Genomic DNA, 22,906 nt, shown 5'->3' with positions numbered 1-22,906 from the left:
TGTGCAGTGTGGGAACGTCACTGTGCGAGACGAGATCTAAACACAGAGTCATATAGAGGTGAAAGGCCTAATCAGCATGGTGTGAACTCGACTGATAGCAGTTTGACTCTAAAAGACATTTGTTTGTATGTTAAAGTTATTCAATTCGTTTTTTCTTGGGCCTAAAAAAACAATCTTACCTTTCAGAGAAGCTATTAAAGCCCAATTAATGGTAACTTCAAGGGCCTGATGCAGTTCAATTTAAATATTTACAGCTCTATAGATCCTGTGGTCAGACTACGAGTGCGTACTGTAAACTTCCATGATTATCAGCGGGGACCGCACGTAATTGCACTGATTATAGATCCATAACATAAACAACGTTTGACCCCCGTCACTCATCCAGCAGAGGAGTCCCTGTGAGGAGTCAATTTTGTGATGCACCTTCACTCCGTAGAATTTCCCTGAGAAGCAGAGAGAGACAAACAGACTATGCGGGCCACTGCTGTTCAAAACAAAAGAGTCCAGTTTGCCCCCACCAACTCCAGCAATTATCGAGAGCCTTCCCCCGCCTAATCCTGACCTCTGCTCTTTGATGGGCGCCACTTTGCTCTACCCCCAAGCATTGACATTCCACAAGTCAGGTCAACCCTTTGTCCTCAGGAAATTAAGGTGAAATTGGTGCCGTGTTTCTCATCCTATTACTTCCCATTCAACCTGTCTACATCCTCTGTCCTGCAATACCCAGCAAATACAAGTTTTAACAGTCACATAAATGTTTCCCCAGGCAAAAGGAACTAAAAAAAAATACTCATGTCACTGTGAACACAAAGATGCATTCATTTTACACAGTATTTTCTTCTTGTGGTCAAATAACGAAGACTAGAATTAAATCAACTTTTCCAGTTCCTGCTTATGGAAAGTGTGGTAAACACACCAGCGTTTTTGGAGGGTACGTTTAAAAAAAAAAAAAAGAAAAAAAAAATCACCACACCACTCCTTTACAACGTTTTCCTTGATGGCTCAGTTTTGCTGCAACATTTAGATTCCCTTATTTTACCTGAAGAACAAACAGGCCGCTCAAAGAAACTTATTACGGAGCAGATCTGTGGCACATGGAAACATGTTGAAGAACACACATGAGAGGGGAGTGGGGCGGGGGGAGAAAGGAAATGATCTCACAAACACTCCCCCTCTATCAGATTGCTCCCATTTTCCAGTTACAGAAAAAGAGTGAGTAATGCCTTCTGCTGCCTTTCGGTCTGCCTGTGTTATGCTCATGGACTCACTCTGTGCAGAACGTGTGACCGTTACATAGGGGATGTCTGGCTGAGTGCGCTGCAGCTCTCCACGCTCTTCATTTCCTCCTGAAAATGTCTTATGAAACACGGTCATGCTGCTTTGTGTATTCAACTGTCTTGTGCTTTTGATAAATGGACCTCTTTCATATTGGTTCGCCGTATATCATTGTATATCGTTGTTATATCAGTGTTGGTGTATGAATTAAAATCAGCAACATTTTCACATGAGCCGGGATTGAGCTCACGCAGCTGCAGCTCCCCTTGTGACCTTCATAGGATAAGCAGAAGAGAAGGAATTCATTAACTTTTCTTTTTTTTTTTTACCTCAGTTGTCCTGCATCTATGTGTTTTTACAGAGTCACGGAAAAGTGGAGTCAGTTTCCCTGCATGTGCACTCATAAATAGCCATTAAATCTGATTCTTATTCTGACTAAATAGGCTTGTGCAAAAGTTCATGACCCATTGCTTTGGAGACAGCAAATATAAATAGTCAAACAATGTAAAATGATGCCCGATTGGGCAGGCCAACAGTTCAGGAAGTACTCAAACCTTTCGGTGCTTTCATGACCGAAGCGTAATGAACTGGAAAATGTGTTGTAAGGAGATGAAACAGTTAGGTTACTGCATGAATTAAGGCTGTCAACCTGAATTGCTCGCGGGTGTTTGAGCTGCGCAGAGGAAGGGGCTTGTAGGGAGTACAAATGACAGTAAATGTATGCTTAATCAGTATTTGGATTTTCAGTAGGTGTGCAAAACATTTTCTTACCTGTAAGGGATCCCTGACCCCCCAAATGTTTGAGACCTCCTGCTGTACAGGATTGTGTGTTAAGGGGTTAATTAGAGGCTTAAGACATTCTTGTGTGCCAAGATATCATCTTAGGGTGTGTTGGGACAAGTCCAGGTTCCAAACATAAGTCAAAATGTACAGGAATATTTGGAATCCAGAGCGAATGGATGATGCACCGTGCAGCATAAAATGATTGTATGTTTTTTTTTGTATTAAGCAGAAATGACACCAACGACAATGTGCAGTCATGTGGTAAATAAGACTAAAGGAGGTGCAATTACTGCACGTTGTTAAAATGTGTCAGCGCCGTGATACAACGTGTGTTGATTATACCTCTGATTGAACACCAGGGTACGTTTGCCCGAGCAGATGCTGGATTAACGTTGACAGTTTAGGGATCACAAAAGTTGTGTCATGTCACTTCCTCTGGTTTAACAGTTGGATGAGTCAGCGCAGAGAAAGTTCACCTTGAACCTCTGAGATAAAAAAACAACTTGGCAATACTATACGAATACAGTATACACAGGGTTTTCACCAACAATAGATACTGTGTTTAAATTATATTAATCAACTGCCCCTGGAATTTGATGAAGCAACTTTGTAGAAGTATATCAGCACTGGCTACAGAGGATTCAAAAATCATTCCCATCATAGTGAGCACCTATTATTTATTTGTTATCTCATCCATGGACTGAGCTTATGTTTTTGGCCACATGTTTAACTGTGAGAAGCATAACTCTTGGGATGTATGCTATGACTCAAGGAAGGAATTAAAAGATTTTGTTGACTTGATTGTATTGTCAATGGGAAAGCTTTGGTGGAGGGTTGTACTGTGTGTGTGTGCTCTCTATATTTATTTATTTATTCATTCATACAATTTAGACTTTGTATTCTCTGACAGAGCCGTAAATGAATACACACAATCAACCACTTACACCAAACCCAATATATAGTCGCGGCTTCACAAATCACAAAGTAACATGCATTTCTTATCTATATGATGCCAGATATGTATGTCTTTTACTATTGTCATTGTTTCAAATATAGCCTGATATGAGATAACCTGAGTTCAACTCAGTGTAAAAATGTAACAATGTCATGATAGGTGATATTTATAATTTATGTATAAATAAATTTATACATTTATACAATTATATATTTATATAATTGTATAAAGTAAAATAATCACTCAGTGGTCAGGAATATGTCTTGAATTTGTAAAAAAAATGTGTGGCTAATGTTCAGAACATGTGCTCATATATTGTTCCTTTAACAAAACTGTTAGCGGTGTGACTTCATTGATCAGGTCTTAGGAGTAAGAGTAAAAGTATAGGAAGCGCATAAGTGTTAAATATAGAAAGGAGGTGCGGCCAAATGGTTTTCACTTTGTCCCTGATGTCTTCCTTGCTTGTAATTTGACACTCCATCTCTGCAAAGGAAGGGCGCCTGCTTAGACAAAAGATAAAATACGTGGGCACACGTTCATATAAACTTTTTTTTCCCCTCACAAAACCAAGCGATGCAATATTTAGCAGTCGACCACGTCTGTTACTGACTTCGACGGCAGAACACTACTTGAATTCATTGCTCGAAAAAATACAGCTGAAAATCAAAGTGATAGATATTTTTTTGGGGGAAAAGGAGAGTAGTGCAGCTTTTTAAAAGAACCCGCCAATCAGCGACGAGATACAAAGAAGGCGGGAAGTACGGTGTAGATTGACAGGACGCTCGACCAATGGAGTGCTCCAGTGGTCGGCGTTGACCAATCACACGCGGGCCCGAGCGCTTCCAACGAGGTCGAGAGAAAAGCTGAGTCGAGCAGACATCATTCCTCTCTCAGCGTCTTCACACCGTACACTCGAAGACAAGGAGCTAAGAAAATAAATAACACATCATAACCACAAACGGGATTATAATTATTCTAATTAATCAAAGAAATTAAAAGCAACAATGGCCGATACAGCTGTGGACAAGACCGCTACCGCTGAAGTTACAGCCAAGGTGCGTTTCATTCATTTTTCTTCTCTTTTCATGTTACCGTCGTGATTGAAGGTTGTAGTAACTTTTATTTAAGTTGAAGTATTGTATGTGTTCGCAGTTGCAAACACTGTTTTTGTTTAATATTCGACGGCTGTAGGAGCAAATGTTACTGTTAACGTTACTTCGAGTGACTTAAAAATGGTAATTGCTGAGAAATGTGTGTTTTTTTTAATGTGAATGAATGATAATAACACACGGCGACAGAAATACATTATTACGACGGCCCATGAGTGCATGTTGGTTAAATATTGTGTTAAAATGCCACATAAAAGGTAGAAATGAAGTAGTTGTGGAGACAAAGCGGTGGAGACGATGTTAAGTGGCGAAGCGGAGCTTCTGCTGCTGTGGGCGGGAAGACTCGGTAACGTCGGCGTTACGTTACCTGGGGAAAAAACCCGCTTTAAGTTTAATATTGTTTTCAGTGAATTACTACTTTAAACGTCGTGTTTTGTCTCTACCGTTTTTCGAATGGAAATGAGTCGTGCCGGTAGTGCCACTTCAGAATAACCCCTCCTCAACGTTGACCGTGCTTTTATTTTGTAGGAGCTGAAAGAGAAGAAAGAAGTAGAAGTGGAGAAGAAGGAGAAAAAGGAGGAGACGAAGGAGGAGACGAAGACAGACAAGCCGGACGCACCTGCCAATGGCACAGTGAGTTTGGAGACGAGTACGAGCCTCATGGCCTTTGTCTTAGCAGCCGTCGTCATGCAGGTGTCGCTGCGCCCGCCTCCTCTTCCACCACCACCTCCCCCTCCTCCTGTTCAGCTGCTCCGCACAGTGCGCTTTGTTTGGGTTGTGAAAATGGCACAGATGTTTGTTAGAGGGAACAAGCCTTTGGACGTCTCTCCATTGGTTTTTCAGAGGTTTCCCAGAGCGCCGTAGCTAATCCTCTGGGGAGGCAATACGAGTCTTCTACAACTGCCCTTTTTCTTTTTCTTTTTTCAAAGATTTCCCCAGAGGGATTCAGTAGATTTGGGGGTTTTTGTGGGAGGATTATTTCAACTATGTTCAATGCCATTTTATTTGGATAAGAGAGGTGGGTGGAACAAAAAATTAATGTTAGAACATGGTGCAAATAAAGTACAGAATACCAGGTCATTACAAAAATTAGCATCCCCATATTTAACTACACTTATTTACAGTACTAAAATTTTTGTTCAAAGTTAAAGCAGTTAAAGTATCAGGGGAAAATTTAGTCTCTCATACTAAAATCTTTAATGTCTGTCTCTTTGTTTTAGAATGGTGCTGATCACAGTGACAAAGTGGAAGAGCCTGCAGAGGAGGAGGAACACAAGAATGGAGATGGTATGTTCATAGTTTTATATTCAAAATAATTCCTTTTTCGTAAAGAAACATTAACCTCACTGTTGTTCCCATCGCTGTGTTGTCAGAATTTTCTTTTTAGTATAATTTTACCTTGAGTTTTAGTGCACTGACAAAAATGGATGTAGTTTCTGAAGTTGCAACTGTCCTCACAGGTGATGCAGAGGAGGCGCCCCCTGCTGAGGAGACTGATGCACAGCCAGAGAAGCGTGCAGCAGAGGAAGAGGAGGAGGAGGTGGGCTAACGATTTAACCACTTGTCTTTTTCCACTCCCTGCTGGATCATTTGTCCAATGTGATGACCTCTGTGTGTTTGCTGACGAGTTAAATGTGTTTCTCTTCACCAGGAAAAGGTGGATGTAAAGAAACAGAAGACGGAGGAAAATGGAGATTCGAAAGAGGCAGAAGTGGTGGAGGCCTAGCTCTCCGCTCGACTTGTTTGCAGCACTGTCTTAACCAGCCTGGTCACCATCGTGTTGTAGAGCTTGTGCTTTCTGAATCTTGATCTGCGAGAGATTTCTTTTTTTGTTTGCTCCCATGTTATCACATTGCACTGGAGTCCTGAAACATAGTGGCCCTGCATCCTTTTTTATGAAATGTTATTTATTGGTCTTTAAAATGAGCTTTTTTTCTACTTGTACAAATTGGGCCACACCATGAGATCAGTTTTTTTTTTCAAGGTTTTATATCAGTATGTTAGAAGCACAACCTCTATGTCAGTGCTGACCAGATGATTCATAAATACAGGCAGCTGCTCACCTCCTCCAAGGCTCATGTTGACCTCTCAGATTCACTTAAAGGACCAAAGATAAGTTTTAAGCAGGGGCTAATGGACAGTTGTTTGCATTATTAGTTGAGGCCTAATGTTTTTGAGTTGAGCTGCTAGTTAATCCTTGGCTTGGCTGCCCCATTAGCATAACAGATGGTGCAAATGAATAAAGGGGTCTTGCTCCTCCATGATAAGGCAGCTCGACAGTTCTATGGAAGCAGGATTTTTGAAATGTTTATTAACCCCTCTTAAACCTTAATGCTTTGGTCATTTGTTCTGTATGCATTCCACGCAAGTTTGTACCATTTATTCTTTGTTTTTCATGTTTTCAATGAGTTATGTTATGGCTGGGTAACCCAGTTTTTCTGTCCAAGATGACCTTTTTCAGACCCAGAATGACATCCGGTTACTTCAGCCACTGCTTTGTATATTCTGATAAACAAATAAATTGTCTTTTTACTTAAGTATATGTCGTGGCATATGTTGCTCATTTACAACAGTGTGGCCCCCTGTTTTAAAATTATGGTTTTGTAAGTAGATGATGTCACCTGACCTAATTTCTTTCTTAACATGGAAAATGGCTGGCTGGCTAAGATGCAGGAAAGCACAGGAATAGTCTCTCTCTCTCACTTGGTAATGGAAAAGAGTGCACAAGACCAATGGGTTGTGGTCTTGTGTGTCTCTTGGCTCCTCCAAGTGGTGGAAGTTGGGATTGCAGAACCGTTAAGTCAACTGGTATGAGTTACAATGAACAGCTTGGAAAATCAATTGACACAGGAGGCTGAAATGGCAAAAAGATCATTTTAAGTTTTAAATGAACCCTGAATAAAAGTAGCTTTTATAGTCACAACTGCAAATACTGAGCAACTGGTGATACCATGTACACAAAAACTTCTTTTTTGCAAGCAGGCTGCAACAGCATGTCGATACAATTGCTGTTTCCTCAGAAACATTAGCGTGACGTGCATCAGTCTTGACTGATATTCTGCTGAGACAGCAATTATGACTGGCACTGTATAGTTGGGGCACTCAAAAGTTGGAGCCAATCATCATCACGATAAAAGCTTAAATCAGTAATATGTTATAAAGTTAACTTTTATGTTAAAGCCCTGATTTCAGGCCTGGTGTCTGTTGAGGCCAAAGAGATTAAGCAGTTTGCCACAAAAGATGAAAATACACTGTATGTACCACTGAGCTGATGGAGATGGATTCAATAGGATGGATAGGAAAAGACTGATATTGTCCTGTGAGGAGCTACGCCAGCAAATGTTATGTCATCACTAAATTGGATCGATGGGCGGAGCATGGTGGAGCAGAAGCCTACTGCCTTAAACATGCGCCCTAATGATGGCATTGAGTGTTTGCTGCTGGCTCTATGGACCCCAGCAGTCTTTCCTTTTACAGCTGTCCACTTTCAGGGTTACCCATAGTTCACATGAGTCTTCTCTCTGTTTGCTGTTTCTTCTGTTATGTTCCGTTTCCAACTGAATGCTGATTCACGCCCCAGTTTCAACTTCTCCTCTTCCTGATAATGACAAGAATCACTGTCATTATTACAATGGCATGGCCAGGAGCAGGATGACGGCTCACTGAGCTGTCCATGGCTTAGTGAGGGCCCAGACAGAATTTGCCACCAGTACACATTTCTCTGTGTTTTTGAAAGTTTGTGTACAAAGCTTGTTAGTGCGAGTCATCCTATTAGTCATGGCTTTGTTCTGATTAAGGAATTAATTGGCATTGTACTAATACTTGGGATTCGATGTAGCATCATGGGGGTGGGTAGCAAACTGGTGAAGTCACATAATGACTGGATAGTGTGGGAAAGTGTCATTTTGACGTGCTGTGAAGCCCTCTGAGACTGTAACTGTGATTATGCACTGCTGAGCTTCACCTATGTGTTTGCTAAATTTGGCTGAGAGAGCTGTTGAATGAAGGAAGAACCATTAACAGTGTGTGTGTGTGTGTGTGTGTGGTCACAGTTTAAGGTGTGATGCTAATATGCTAACTCAGAGAAACAGGCAGGTAGACATTCTCTTGACCATATGACCAAAACAGCATTAACACAAGAGATCATTTTGCAGCTCATGCACAATGTTAGGCAACTGATAACAGGAAGAAAGGGAGGGGGAAAGCTGTGGTTAGCCTGCATGTGAGTGATTAATATTTCAATACTAAACAGCAACAAACAAGAAAAGATGATGCAACAATATTAATAAAGACTCAGACAGAAGAACAGCTACTCACACATACACACACACAGACAAATCCAGTTGTCTGACACTTTAAAGCTGCAGTGCATAACATTAAGTGAGTTTTTTTTGTTGTTTCTTAGAAACTTTTCCTTTGTGTTTTCAATCATACAACAAACTGTTTGCAGCTGTCTTGCTTTACTGACGTCAGTCCTGACATAAAACAAATAAATAACAAATAACAAATAATGTGCACTGTGGGACTGAGTATGTTAATATATGTGGTTTAAACAAGGCCGTAGTCCGACTAAGACAGGCAATCGGACAACTTGACAAACCCGAGTATACACACGGAGGAGAAAATGGATTGATAGGCCGTGTATGTCTGACTCCACCTCCATAGATGGCGCTGTATCTCTCTATAAGCTAGTGTGTATTGAATCAGTTTCCTGTTGACCTTTCTGTTGAGATAGATCACGCACACATTAGATTGTGGTTGCTGTGCTGTTCGAAGAAAGACGCTGCTATTGTATACTGTAGGTTATACGTCATTTCCTTCTACCTCTGGGTCAAAGACCGGGCGGACATTTTGGTGCATGTGCATGTGCATGTGCCGAAACCCAAGTCCGACTCAGGAGTAATTGGACGGTGAATCACATTATCCAGGTATGTTAGTCCGATTAAGACTATCTTGATTGTAGTCAGACTAACTTGTTTACATGGCATTAAGAAGTTGAGTTAAGAAGAATTGAGTTATTGTCTTAGTCAGACTAAAATCAGACTTTTAACATGCATTTAAACTCACTGAGTGTCGCCGGGTGACGCAAGATTTAAACACTGCTCTACTGTGTGGTTCATCAGAAAAGTTACGCACTACAGTTTTAATTAATTCAAAAAGGTCACACATTCCTTTGCAAAATTTGGGGGGAGAAAATGCATGGGCACACACACTGTATGAACACAATGGTCATGTATACATGTATAGAGCAGTGGCCAATGTCTGTCTGTCTGTCTGTCGAGCTCTGAGAAGAGCAGTGCTGATTAGCGTGAAATAATATATGGATTTGTGCTGTACAGTGTGCGGCAGGATGTACAGTGCATTTGTCCTGCCAGTGCTGGGAAGGTCAACACACACTCAGACACCAGGTAACAGCGTGTGTCGCTGAGTGTGTGTACACGCATGTGTGAATGTGACATTTAGTGAGTTAAGAGGCTTGTTCTATATGTGCACCAATAGTGGCTGAGTCTCGCTATCGGGGGGCTCACCCTCAGGGGGGGGCAGGTGGTACACCACGCAGAGAGAGGAGTACAGGCAGCCCACGAATGACATCAGGCTTGCAAAGTACATCACTCCCTGGGCCCCACCCACTAGTGAGGTCAGAGGTCCCATCGCCACAGAGACCAGGATCTGAGCCAGGAAATACTGGCAGCTGAGGAGGGAGATGTCCACTCCCATCCCTCGTCTGGTCCCTTCCTCTGATGAGCCGCAAAACTGAGGGGTATGCAAGAAAATGATTAGTTTCCTAATAATCTGTGTGGTGTTTTACAAAGCATGCCCCTCTTACATTTGCATGTGTCATATTAAATATGAAGCAACCAGCAGCAGTTGGTTAGCTCACAGACTGGGAGAACAGTTCACCGGACTACCGAAGGTCAATTCAGCAGAATCTGCTTATCAAACAGTCCAGCATACCGGACCACAGAAACTTGTGTGGATGAGAAAATATCAGCCACAGTAGCTGTTTACAGACTTTAAGCAAAGCTCAGCTAAGCAGCTGCTGACTGTAGCTTCATATTTATCAGGCTAATATGAGAGTGGCGTCAATTTTCTCATGTGGCATATTTCCCAGAATGTGGCATTGTTCCTATAATCACCTCGAAACACTGGGTCACTTCACATTTGATGACAAATGAGTAAAAAGCTAAGACTTACACATACAGCGTGGAGAGACTGACCTGAGGGCTCTGGTAGTATTCACACAGCAGAGAGTAAGGCAGCGTGCATAGAGAGGAGAACAGCACCCCGTACGTGACGCACAGAGAAAGAACCACATAGAGGTTGGTGGACAGTGTGGCAAGGCCTGTGCCCAAACCAAACGCCAAATAGGCAAAAAAATATAGAGTGCGAAGTGAGAAACGCTCTTCTAGTTTCTCCAATATGGCTGGATGTGGAGGAGGAAACAGAGACACAGAGAGAGGACATGTAAAGCTGTTAGGAATGAATCTTCCCAACCCCAAATCCCGACGTGAATGTGAATGGAGGTTACCTGAATAGAAAGCAGCACTGAATGCATAGATGCACATGCCCCAGCAGCCCATGCTAACACCAGCATTGTAGCGTTGGTAAGCCTCGGAGTCGTGGGGTGCTTTGGGGTCTCCTTTGAACACAACCTCCCCCATGAAGTCAGTGTAGAAGAGCAGCATGCCTTCAAAGGACAGCCAGCCTACGGCACAGAGAGGAGCAAAGCACATTAAATCAGTTCATTTGAAATACAAAAGCAGCCTTCGAGATGTTGCAGCTTTTTCACGGCAAAAGAATTTAAATGGAAATTATTTCTCTCACCCAAAAAGTGATTAGTGCATAAACTCCGCAGGGAGGGGGGCATCCTGTAGATGGCTATACACAGTAGCTTCATTGACATTTGAGATTCTCCTGTCGCTACATTCTCACTTAGATCACTCTCATAGCGCACCCCATTCAGCAAAATGTTTGCAACCTTTGTCAGACAAAAAGAGACACACTGTATTAAGAAAATGACATAGGGGGTACTTACTTAAGAGCTTTTGGCATTTTCAAAATATGTGTCTAACCTGCTGACTAAAGGTCACTGTTCTCCTGCGTCCATTCTCCAGCCCAACAATCTGTGTTGCCATGGGCTCCTCGATCAGTGCCAGACTCTGAGGTCTCTTCAGGATACCAGCGGTGGAGCCCCGATGTGACCCAGCCCCAGACTGAGCTCCAGTCGTGATCTCAGATGCCCCTTGAGATTGTGCATTGCCCTCCGGTTGGGGTGCTTCAGCATCTTGTGCTTCTCCATCTGCACGAGTCACCCCATCACCCTGTATCTGTCCTACAGGGTGGTTCCCCGCCCCCTCTGGAAGAGGCGAGTCCCCCGGAGGTAGGGGTACAGTGGTGGAGTTAAGTGCTGGTGCCTGTGGTGTCTGCTGGCCTGTATAGCAGTCTATGAGCACACTGTCTATATAGGAGGTTCCTAATGAGGAGGCAAACTCGTTGATGCCTGTAAGTGAGTTGTCCCTGCTTATAAAGCTGCCATATTTGGGAGTGAGAGGGCTCAGTGGCGATATGGGGCTATTAAGGCCGACACAGAGACACGCATTGGCACTGCATGAGTGGGCCAAAGGGTCGGGTGGACGAGATTTTGAGAAATTGTAGCTGTAAAGTCCATCCTCGTCTTCCTCCTCCAGTCCCAACATTGACCCAGGGGGAACAGGAGGAGAGGGAGGGAGAGGAAGACTGGGGCTCTTCAGATGGGTTTTACCGGAGTTTTTGTTTGGCTGGCTCTTTGGTATTGGCCGTTCTGGGATACTCATCAGAGTCATGGCTGTGGCAAACACCAAAGTGACACTCGTGAACATGTATATGACCCGCAGTTGACCTCCCATTGATCTTCCAAACTGTGTCTGGTCCCAGTTGATGCCACCCACGATGTAGCCAAATCCACCTCCTAGTCCTGAATGACAAAATTAAGAATAAATATCACAAGGTGAAGAAAAGTTAATCTACTGGCAAAAAATTATCCAACACTAAACATGCTTTTGTAAGTATTTACAAATGGTTTTTATTTTAACCTGCTAGCAGTGCATGGATGTTCAACCCTCTATCCTGATCTTCTGGGCTGCAAACATCCATCATGTAGGCATGGCTTGGATTGTCCGCTGAATCAGCACTGAAGTCCATTAGAACCACACCGCACACCGTCAGTACAATCCCCCACTTGTGATTTGAAGCCGTGTCATCCAGAGCACTTCCAATGTCCCGTCCATTCAACACCAGGGTTAGACCAACCAAAGCCCCTGTGGTGGAGAAAAAAAAAGAGAAGGTTTTTCAAACGTCTTGAACATAGGAATAAAAACAAACAAACTAAGAAACCAGATGTTAAAAACTAATAACATGGCAGGAAAAAAAATATAGACAGCGGTATTAATCTTTATCTTCATTAATGTGTCTTTTGAGTTTTCTTAATATTGCAAATCATACTTTAAATGTACTTTATTGTCACCACAGGGACATTTTTGCATCTTGAGAACTACACGACATGACAGTGACAAGGACATATGATTCACAAAATATAAATAACACAACATAAAAAACTAAGTGACAACCATATCCACATGCAGTACATGTACACTTGTTGAGTAGAGGGACAGACATTAGATACATGGGAGCTTGAGATTGTTGATTTTATACTCAGGTACCAGATTATTTTCAGAAAACTGATTGTGGGTTATTAAAAATATTGTGTTCCAGTTTGATTACAGTACTTTCAAAGATGATCTGAAGGGAAGGATGACCTTCATTACCATCACTTTCATTGTTGTCCTCGTGATCGATTTTCAGCTGGACTGTAAACAGAGCAGTACTACACTGCCATATCATATCTGAGGATTTTTTTTTTACCTATAGCCAAGGCAAATATGAAAGGTCTCCTCCGCCCAAACCGGGATGTACATCGATCACTCCATGCTCCTATGAGCGGCTGAACGAGGAATCCTTTGTGCCGGAGACACAAATGAGACAGTTGAAGACAGAGGTGGAATACTTATACATGACAATACATGACACTTTCCATCAGACGTTCACTTACCCAGTATGGGGCTAATAAACCAGACCAAACTGTAGAACTGATCGGGCAGGCCCATCTGTAGAAGCACGGGAGTAACGTAGGCTGTTTCCATGGCATAGCTAAATTCAATACCAAACAGGACGCAGCCATTGAAAAGCAGCTCTTGGAAGGTTCGTCTCGGGGGAAGTTCAGTGAGGTCCAGCTGGTCCAGAGGACATGGTGTGTTGGGTGGTGGAGGGGGAGAGGGCCTTATCAACTTCCGCCGCTTTGGCTGTCTTTGAAAGTTGTTGGCGCGGTGACTGAGATGCCGTGTGGTGGATGTCGGGAAGCTGGCAGTTTTGGGGAGTGAGCTCCTCCAGGTACCTTCCTGAGCAGTGGAAAACCTCCCTCCTGGACTGGTCAAGAGGGGGTCACTGGGGGTGCCCATGCCCGGAGATGACATCTCTCTCAAGTGAGCATACACTGCAGAAGAACAAAGGGTGATGCCAGATTAAAAGTCAGATTATTGTGTGTCTTTATTTGACTGTTCATAGCAGAGGTCACCCCCGAGATCACTGTGTGTGTGTAACTTATTGAGGCTGATAGTGCTACCAGGAGGACACTGCAGTCATCAGACAGCAGCGAGGGCACGACGCACTGCAACCAATGCGCATGTTTTGAGTGTGGTGCGCAAAGCCCATGTGCTCGTTGTGGCTGACTATGGCAGGCTGGTATGCGGCATTGCTCTCCTGAAGCCTGTTTCCATTTTAATTTTTCATGGAGGAAGCCCAGACCGGACACAAAGGAGCCGCTGGAGGTTATTATGATGGAGACAGTTACAGGGACAACGCGTCACAATCTAATCAAATGTAAATGATATGTCTTACAATACACATCCTGTTTGCAGCCTCGTAGTCGATCGACTGCTTTTGTTTTGGCACAATTGAATAAATGACACTCGACATTTTTCGTTGACTTTGTGTGTCTGTGAAGGTGACGAGCACACGATCGAGCCAGCTGTTGTTAGAGGACGTGAAAAATGAAACGTGAAAGATGATATTTACCTTAACCGGGACGGCTCGTCATTTAGTGTTGCGGGAGAGTGGATGGAAAAACAGAGCCGACACGATGATTCACGGGAGTCATGATTGCGTTTCTTTTCTTTCCTTTCTTTCTTTGTTTGGGTTTAGTTTTTTCTTTTGATGCAATCATCCCCCCGAATTATCCTCCGTCCCTTCTCCTCCTTCCCCCTCTTCTCTTTCTCCCGGTCTCTCCCGTGACGTCACGCCCCTCCCTGCAACATCAGCACCGCGGACAGTCCCCGCTGCAAAATACACATACATCTGTTTGCAGAGGCGCAGCGACACAACAGGCATACCCGGCAAGTGCTTGGGGCCCGGATGTAAAGGGCCCCCACCCCTAGTAAGACGACCATAAACCCAAATAAAAATAAATATCAAGTGAAACCCCTGAGAGCTGGGACGAAACTAAAATCTATCTGTCAATCTACAGCCTTTTTTCATATATTTTACAGTTTTCTGCTTTTACGAAGATTGTTTTAACGTCATTAAAGGTACAGTGTCGTGAAATGATGTGATGTGTGTTCATTATTTATTTTTCACAAATAAAAGTGTTGTTATTGTCCCTATAAGGACTTCTAATTAGGGTTGGAAACACAAAGAGAGTCAGGGGAAATTGTGTCATCTAAACCCTGAAAAATTACGTTTTTTATTTGTGCACATGCGCACTAAGTCTGGGTAGGACATCTTGATGTCGTTATGGTATATTATACAGTGACATTCATGAAACTCCTACAACCCTACTTAAATGCAGCTTACCACTGCAACATCACAACCTCCTGAAATGGGCTCACCTCTCAACACGTCCTAGACTGACCTGTGGGTGGCAGTAATGAGCCGCTTAATATTGAGAAGAAATGAGAAGAAGTGTGGGCCTGACAGGCTCATCCATTAACATGAGCCAGTTCCTCATCGGTGTGTGTGTGTGTGTGGTTTTTGAATCCTGGTCCTGGGGGCCCACTGTCCTGCATGTTTTAGATGTTTCCCTGCTCCAACACACCTGTTTTGAATGCTCAGCTCATCAGCAAACACTGCAGAAACCTGATAATGACCCATTTATTTGAATAAGGTGTGTTGGAGCAGGGAAACTTCTAAAACATGCAGGACAGTGCCTTCTTTATAGCATCTGCTGTCACTAGTTCACTCAAAATCACAGTGTGAGTGTGTGAAGTAAGTCAACATTTTCAAATTTTACACTTAAAATGAGTAGATATATTATAGAATATAAGATTTTTGTTTTTGCACGTAATCCTTTTTCTCCCAACAACACGTGGATACATCCTAAAGCACAATAATGAGACAATGTCTCTTGCATTTTTTACTGAAACAACTAAATGCACTGTTGAATAATTCTTATTTGTTCTGTTTGTAATTAGTGAAGGTTTCTGGTGTATTTATACTGAATAATGAACAAACATGCCAATTAGATAACGTCACAAAGTACACTAGACTATAGGGAATTGTTTTGTGGGGATTCTTTTTATACACTCCAAATAACAGGAAGCTACAGTTTAGTTGTATTAAAAGTTTCCGTTCTGTGTAGAGTGGAGTGAGTTAATGAAAGCAGGTGTGTATGATTAGGCTCATTGTGTGTGTCATGGCAGAAAATGTGCAGATGTGAGCACTTAGACTTCTGTGTTTTTATCATCTTCAATTCTCAAGTTGTTTTTGTTATTTTAATTTGTCATAAAAAAGCCTCAAGTTTTATGTTTTTCCTTTAAATTTCATCCATGTTATAGATATACCATACCATTGTGCTGGACATATATTTAGAGATATATTGTATAAGGTATTAAACCACCATTGTTCAACCACCATTTAACAAAGGTATTAAATGGTGGTTGACCAATAATTTAACACGTAGATAACTGATATTCAGTTAAAAGTAACTGGGAAACTGACTTCAGCTCATCTTAAAAAAGCATGGGATCATATCTGGAATACATAATAATAATAATTTTTACAATTTTGTACTCCAATTTAGATGTACATTTGATTGTGTAGATGTTTTTTTAGTGAATTATTTGTCTTTAAAAGTCATAGAAGCAGTTACAGACCAATCGATAGATTCACAGCTGGTACTTTCCACTGACATAAGACGGTTTTATAGAGGACAGAAATCCAACACAAAGGAAGGAGCAAACAAAGGCCATATCATAAATCCCATTAACTTTGACCTTACCTCCTACAACTTATGCAAGATGACTCTTATATTATATAAATATACGTCGCATTCGCCTTTTAATTCACTCAGACACTGTTTTACACATAATAAAGGCGTACGTCAACAAGTAAACAAGCAAAAGTACTGTTTAAATATAAAAAAACAAGTTGATTTTAATCATGAAATGCACTTTTGTGTTGCTTTTGCTAAGCCCCGCCTCCGATGTACGCTAGTGCGCTGCAATTGGCGGAGTCTATGCGCAGCTGAATCTGATTGGACGGCGGCGCGGTGAGGTGGGCGTATGAGGAAGCAGGTGTGTTTTGTAACAGTTACGCAAACGTGACATGTTCATGTATGTAAAGTGTGATTTACTCGCTGTGTCTCACTCCCGGAAAAAATGGCAAAAGTCGACCTCGCTACGGTGGGAAAGAACCTGTTAAAGAGCTCTGAAACTGGCGAGGTAAGCTTTGAAAATACAATTGGTTTGTTTTCCTTCAATGTAAATCATGTTTATAATATAGAAACACACACATATACGTGAATGCGAGGGCGGCAGGCTCCCCCACAGAGGACTGTGATCCCTGCTGTGTTAAAGCTGTCATTAACTCTCCGCACTGAGATAAGTGTTGTGAAACGACGCCTCCACTGTGACATAATGATGATCTAATGGGAATACATGTTTGTGCAACGTGTTTACAATCACTGAATATGAATTTCAACGTTTGACTCATGATTTAAATTGTACCTGTATGCATATATTTGATCAGGTGGTCTAAACTTTATAACTTGAGTCTAAACTAGTGTTTTATTTCTGCTCCTGGTCTCTCTTCTGTCTCTACCTCACCTCCCTCTTGTCCTTTCTCTCCCCCACCTCTCCTCAGTCCCCCATTTCTCCTTTCACCCCAACCGTATGAGGCAGATGGCCGCACATCTTTGAGTCTGCTTCTGTCAGAGATTCCTTCTCTTTCTTCTGGTTCGTTTTCGTCCCTCCACTGATGCCTAGTAGCTTGCTCATTGTGTGAACTGTTGGGTTTTATCTGCTCTCGATAATGTTGTCTCTGTACAGGGGGTTAATGTATGTTGTGATTTGGCGTTACACAAATACATTTTAATTCAATACAATACAATCATATCACGATACAGTGATAATCTCTGATAATCAATATATTGCAAGACAGTCAGAGCGATACATCGCAATATCTGTCTAACTGAAGAAAACAGAGCACCCATGGAAAGTTAAAAGTAGTATTTCTCTATTTATTCTCAATATGGAGAACAAAGAGTGCCTTAATTTATTAATTAGAATACCTATTATCATGTTTGCACAGGGACGGAGACAATATATTGCCAAAAAGTCAGCGTAAATCTTCATTTCATCCTGTGTCTACTTGTAATAATTGTAGTATCACAATCCTTTGGTTCCAGTTTGTCTGATCTGAATAGTTTTTGTTTCATTGTTTGTTGTGATTGCAGGAAAAGGCCGTTGAAGATGTCATTTTTTGTTGTTTCAGAATGTGGAGCTTCAGTCCCTGTGGAAGGACCAGCCCGTGGTGTTGTTTTTCCTGCGCAGGTTCGGTTGTCAGGTGTGTCGATGGATGGCGTCAGAAATCAGCAAACTGGAGCCAGAGCTGAGAGCCGGCGGTGTTGCACTGGTCGGTGTTGGACCAGAGGAGTTTGGGCTCAAGGAGTTCAAGGACAATGGATATTTTAAAGGATGTAAGCAGGACTTGTTATTAATCAAGTGATCCCTGATTGTATGAGTATGACATGCAGGTATTCATTTACACAGCGTTTACACAGTTAAAATTGAAGAAACATAATCGACATAACTTCCACTAAGCCATACTAACACTTATGCTTTTACACAACACACAAACATACATTTAATGTATGCATCAGTCCTGGTGAAACCAGGTTGTGGTCATGGTTGTTGAGCTCATGGTTATACAGTAACCGTCACTCATTTTCTCTTTTAGCCATCTATGTGGATGAGCAGAAGAAAAGCTACAAGGATTTGGGCTTTAAAAGGTGAGTAAAACATAATCCATAATTTTTTTTTATTACAAATATACAGTACATTTTATTCTATATTACTCTATAGTACAATGTGAAGATTTCTGTCATTGTTGTTCTTTTGTTTAACGGCATTTGTTATCTGTAATGTTGCATGACTGTCGTCCTCTTCTGGATTTAATCATCAGTTTCTGCTTTGCGATTGAAAAATACTTGGCTAATTGATTGATAAATAATAATAAGTAAATAAATCAAATCTATTTATTTTCAGGTACACAGCCATAAGTGTGGTCCCTGCTGCCCTGGGGAAGAAAGTACGCGATATCAGTTCAAAGGTAAATCTCCTCCTGCATGTCCTCAGGTGACGGCAGCGAGGACAACGTCGTTGACTGACATGTCGTCTCCTGCTGCTTTTCAGGCCAGTGCAGACGGAATCCAGGGAAACTTCTCAGGGGACCTGCTGCAGAGTGGAGGCATGCTCATCGTGGCCAAAGGTACAGTTAATACACACCAGAGGGGCAAATTAATCAGGACACGTCCTTCCTGTAAAGTGGTACAAGTGAATGAACGAAAGCAATGATCGTTCTCAATGAGACGAGCTAATGAGCTCAGGGATTTTAACATGGAAATGACTTTGTAGCTTTGATAAGCGTGTAGTCCGCTCAGTAGTTTGAATCAAGGCGGAGGAATTAATACATAGTGTAGTTTTGCAGTCTCGCCCCTAGAGGGCAATGCTGTATCACGTCACTGTAGAATCCTCAGAGTTCATAATCACCTCTCCAAGCTGATGCTCTGTAATGTGGCTGCCTTTTACTCATGTTTTTCTTGTCTGGTGCACAAAAGAAGCAAAGGTTTGCACAGGGTGACAGCAGATTCATGTCATTTATCTGCACAGAGGAGAGGATTTCCTAACTGTGTGCAGAAAAATAACCCAAATGATTTACTCTATAACAATGAATAAATCCATGAAAAAAAACAGCAATTTTAGAATTGGAAAAATACCCAAAATATAGTCACCAACAGAGGGCTAACTCTTTGGATTTGCCTCCGTCAGGGACTATTTCTTTGCTTTTAATCACAATAAAAAGTCTTGGATCACAGTTTGAACTTAAATGATACTGTGTGTCGTTTGAACAATTGTGTTGTTGTTCTTAATAATCAGTGTTTTTTGTCTTTTTTTTTAATCTGTTTTATCTAATGTTTGCATGACGTCCTCGTTCACGCGTGGTATCATTAAAAATGTGGATCTCTTAAGTTTATTTTTTATTATTTTTTACATACCATCATGAATTGTCGTACATTTGCCCTTTGGTCAGTGGGCAGCATCCGCAACTGGTTGAATTTCAGCCACAGGAGTGTTGCATCCCTCTCCATCAAGCAGGCAGCCAGATTTACTCTTCACCACACGTGAACAGCAATGACTCACATCAAACTGCAAGAAATGTGTTTAATGAGGGGGGAAAAAAGGCAGAATTACAGAACTTTTCGGACCGAACCCGGCCCGTTGAGCACTCTAAATGACACTGAAGCTAATGCCCTGACCATTTCACACCACACCCATGTGGCTAATGAATACTTAGTAAGTAGCACGAGTTACTGTGTATTTCACGGCCTCTGTGTGTTTGTGTGTGCAATAATTGCTCATGTTATGGGGACCAGAATGTCTTTACACAGTGGGGACAAATCGTCCTCAAAACGGAGATAATGACCTTTTCTAAGAAGTCATTTGAAGCCGAGTGTAAAAGGTTTAATACAAGGTAATGATTTAAAGGTTAACAAGTAGGGTAGAACATTTTTAAATAAAATATCTATATATTATTATATAATAAATAAAATATTGTATATATATCTATATATAAGTAAAATCAGCGTGGTGAGGATGTCATTGTTCTTTTATCACCAGAAGCTGCTGTGTCTTGTTTTATTTGTTTTGCTTTCATGAGTCAAATTCACTGAAACCTCATGATATTGGTTGAATTAAGATGACCTTGCTTGGTAAATTACATGTTTTGCTCTGAAAAGGTGGGGAAAAGGTCTTATTGCACTTCATCCAGGATTCTCCAGGAGACCTCGTGCCTCTGGAGGACATCTCCAAGGCTTTGGGGATCTCGGCCAAAGTAAAAGCAGGACAGAGACCAGTGGTAAGGCATTCACTATCCCACCTTCTTCTCTTCTTCCCTCACTCTCTCTCCATGAGTGAACGCTGCCACTTAAAGCAGTGTAGTCAAGGGTTAATCAAATATTATTTGGCCTCTTGACGCACACGGGACCGAGCGGTTTGTCAGGTTTCTTCAGCAGACTCTGTTTTACGTCAGCAGTGACACATGCATCAGAGCCGCCTCGGCACAGACAGCTTTCCACATATTACTCCATTTCCATGGTCTGTCAGCGTCGGTGTAATTAGCCCTGAAACACTGAAAACCAGGGAAAAATGGTTTATGGAACAGAACTTTATGAAAATTGTATTATTATTGCAGTGACCCTAATGTATCTGCTGCGGTGACCTTTTTGACTAAATAGCAAGTACATCATAAAAGGAGTAATGGAGTGGACACACCGTCGTCACTGGAACAAGAAAAAGTGTTTTTTCCAAGTAGCACGAGGCTGATTTTTCAAATCTCGATGCGCTGTGGTCACAACAATTTACAAGTATAACCTTTTGTAATTCTGTTTTCTCCATAACTTGGATGAACTCCCGTGATGAAGCACACAGGCATTCTGATTTTGGATTAGTGTTGTTTGAAAAAGTTATTACTATTCAGAAGAAAAACGGCGCCTCATATCTTACGCGGCTGACTCTGCGGGGTTAATGTAAAGTCGAATATTAAATACAAATTCTAGTGTAATGAGATTAGGGCAGGTTTGTCCTGTGATGATCAAAGCTTTCCGCCCCCACTGTGATATCCAGCATCTTCAACACCTGGTAACACAGGGGCGTGAGTAAAATGGGGGATATTTGGCTCAATCAGAACTGTACTTGCTTCCAACGGTGGAGTTTATTTCTAAGCAGATAAAACTCGATGTAAAAACTCGGAGAGAAACAGCCAGGGACAGATACAGTTTTGTATTTGTTAGAGCTGATAATAATCATTAAAAAAAAAAAGCGCTTAATCAGCCAGAAAGGACAGTGAATAAGATAAGCCTTTAATCCTGCAAGAGAACACAAACAAGAAAACAACAACCCAAGACGGAGACGCATCTGATTCTGGTTCCTCAAAAACACAGCAACTGCGAAATCTCTTAGGTTTAGTCACGGCCTCATGATGCATGAGAAGAACAAGAAGAGTGAGTTGTTGCCACATCTGGTCTGAGAGCGTTTGTCCGTTTTTAAAAAGACAATTGTTTTCAGTACGGTTCAGTATATAATGAAGATATCCATCACGTTTCCCGTGTAACTGAAAGGAAATCTTTCCGTTACGAGCATTTTTAAGTACACATCGGAACGTTTTGAAACGGGAACCGTTTGCATCCATTAAGCACATTATGTGATTTAGGTTGTTTATACGCGCACGGTCATAAACTCCGCAATAGCTAAGCAAGAGAAATGGAAGAAGCAAATGAATTTAACTGCACTCAGGAGAAGCTCGACGGCAAAGAAAACTGAACTTTAATGATATTTATTTTATAGGCTTCTGCAAAGTGATTCGCAGTGAAAGAATTCATGAAAAGGGGGGGAAATCGTAAAAAGGATGTGATGGTGCATCCTGAATATTTGTGTGTTATTAGAAGGAAAGACATGATAAAGTCAAAGCTGTGTGATCGAAAAACCAAAACACTGAGTTTTTAACGTAAGAGCTCAAGCAAAGTTCTGCATATTGTATTGCTATAAATGTCAGTGCCATCCATTATTGAGCAGGTGAACGAATGCGCGGCACAACAGGAGCGGGAGTGAGCCGAAATGAATCCAAGAGGCGTTTTAATTAATAGTTCAAGCTGTTATTGAACGTCACTATTGATCGCGAGCCTTATCACACCATTGCAGAGAGACATTTGACTGTTTGGTGGTTCGTTTTGGATTAGCGTTGAATCACTAACTCGATGAGTGTCGGTGTTTTGGACTCGCACCATCAAAATGCTTTCATTGAATATTTAACCTCTGTGTCTTGTCTTCTCTTCTCTTCCAGTGCAACGATGATGTTTGTACACGATGATCTCAGCACCTACAGGATCTGAACATAAAGATCTAGGATGTCATTAAAATACAAAACACTGTCAACTATTTGAATTCTTTGTAATTTATATATATATATATATATATAGATAGATATATATACATAACAAAATTGTACCCCTTTTTGAATTAAACTTAAAAACGAATTAATGTTTCTTGGTTTTTTGCATCTTTGTATTTGATATTGTTGTTTTTTTAATTTCCATTACTGCATGTAAATATCTATGTACGCATATATACATACAGTACACACATGTATCTGTACATGTGCTGTATGTATATATGCGAGTCGTCTTACTTTATCCCCTGTG

The 22,906-nt window shown here is 41.6% G+C and overlaps 3 protein-coding genes across 4 annotated transcripts; 2 read left to right on the top strand and 1 right to left on the bottom strand.

Moving 5' to 3' along the window:
• The first annotated feature begins 3,873 nt into the window (after positions 1–3,873).
• On the top strand, positions 3,874–6,659 carry si:ch211-222l21.1 (prothymosin alpha). Its single transcript, XM_044024211.1, has 5 exons — positions 3,874–4,068; positions 4,651–4,755; positions 5,343–5,409; positions 5,583–5,662; positions 5,774–6,659. Exons 1-5 carry the CDS (start codon positions 4,018–4,020, stop codon positions 5,846–5,848), a joined length of 378 nt encoding a protein of 125 aa, XP_043880146.1. The 5' UTR covers positions 3,874–4,017; the 3' UTR covers positions 5,849–6,659.
• Positions 6,660–6,982: 323 nt separating this feature from the next.
• slc45a1 (solute carrier family 45 member 1) lies at positions 6,983–14,449 on the bottom strand. 2 transcript variants are annotated; one of them, XM_044024210.1, is made up of 10 exons: positions 14,233–14,449; positions 13,211–13,651; positions 13,024–13,116; positions 12,195–12,419; positions 11,196–12,076; positions 10,948–11,101; positions 10,652–10,828; positions 10,341–10,546; positions 9,651–9,876; positions 6,983–7,720 (listed from the first exon to the last, which is right to left on the bottom strand). In XM_044024210.1, the coding sequence occupies exons 2-10, from the start codon at positions 13,629–13,631 to the stop codon at positions 7,692–7,694; spliced, it is 2,412 nt and encodes an 803-aa protein (XP_043880145.1). In that variant the 5' UTR covers positions 13,632–13,651; positions 14,233–14,449; the 3' UTR covers positions 6,983–7,691. The 2 variants fall into 2 exon arrangements, with proteins under 2 accessions (XP_043880145.1, XP_043880144.1); XM_044024209.1 differs by having other exon boundaries at positions 6,983–9,876.
• Positions 14,450–16,718: 2,269 nt separating this feature from the next.
• On the top strand, positions 16,719–22,745 carry prxl2b (peroxiredoxin like 2B). The gene is made up of 7 exons (XM_044024865.1): positions 16,719–16,871; positions 17,923–18,127; positions 18,388–18,439; positions 18,696–18,759; positions 18,843–18,918; positions 20,447–20,565; positions 22,549–22,745. Exons 1-7 carry the CDS (start codon positions 16,809–16,811, stop codon positions 22,573–22,575), a joined length of 606 nt encoding a protein of 201 aa, XP_043880800.1. The 5' UTR covers positions 16,719–16,808; the 3' UTR covers positions 22,576–22,745.
• Positions 22,746–22,906: the final 161 nt, after the last annotated feature.

This window comes from Solea senegalensis, linkage group LG4 (genome assembly GCF_019176455.1).
Source record: "Solea senegalensis isolate Sse05_10M linkage group LG4, IFAPA_SoseM_1, whole genome shotgun sequence".
Lineage (NCBI taxonomy): Eukaryota > Metazoa > Chordata > Actinopteri > Pleuronectiformes > Soleidae > Solea > Solea senegalensis.
Note: the sequence above shows the minus strand (reverse complement) of the source record. Positions and strands in the feature narration are given on the sequence as shown.

Excerpts from the sequence above, each read along its gene's own strand:
- si:ch211-222l21.1 (XM_044024211.1), top strand. The coding sequence starts at position 4,018 with ATGGCCGATACAGCTGTGGACAAGACCGCTACCGCTGAAGTTACAGCC. Across the intron at positions 4,069-4,650 it reads CCGCTGAAGTTACAGCCAAG|GAGCTGAAAGAGAAGAAAGA; the intron begins GTGCGTTTCATT and ends TTTATTTTGTAG. Across the intron at positions 4,756-5,342 it reads ACGCACCTGCCAATGGCACA|AATGGTGCTGATCACAGTGA; the intron begins GTGAGTTTGGAG and ends TCTTTGTTTTAG.
- prxl2b (XM_044024865.1), top strand. The coding sequence starts at position 16,809 with ATGGCAAAAGTCGACCTCGCTACGGTGGGAAAGAACCTGTTAAAGAGC. Across the intron at positions 18,760-18,842 it reads TACGCGATATCAGTTCAAAG|GCCAGTGCAGACGGAATCCA; the intron begins GTAAATCTCCTC and ends GCTGCTTTTCAG. Across the intron at positions 18,919-20,446 it reads CATGCTCATCGTGGCCAAAG|GTGGGGAAAAGGTCTTATTG; the intron begins GTACAGTTAATA and ends TGCTCTGAAAAG.
- slc45a1 (XM_044024209.1), bottom strand. The coding sequence starts at position 13,631 with ATGTCATCTCCGGGCATGGGCACCCCCAGTGACCCCCTCTTGACCAGT. Across the intron at positions 13,117-13,210 it reads GTTTATTAGCCCCATACTGG|GATTCCTCGTTCAGCCGCTC; the intron begins GTAAGTGAACGT and ends TCCGGCACAAAG. Across the intron at positions 12,420-13,023 it reads CATATTTGCCTTGGCTATAG|GGGCTTTGGTTGGTCTAACC; the intron begins GTAAAAAAAAAA and ends TCTCCACCACAG.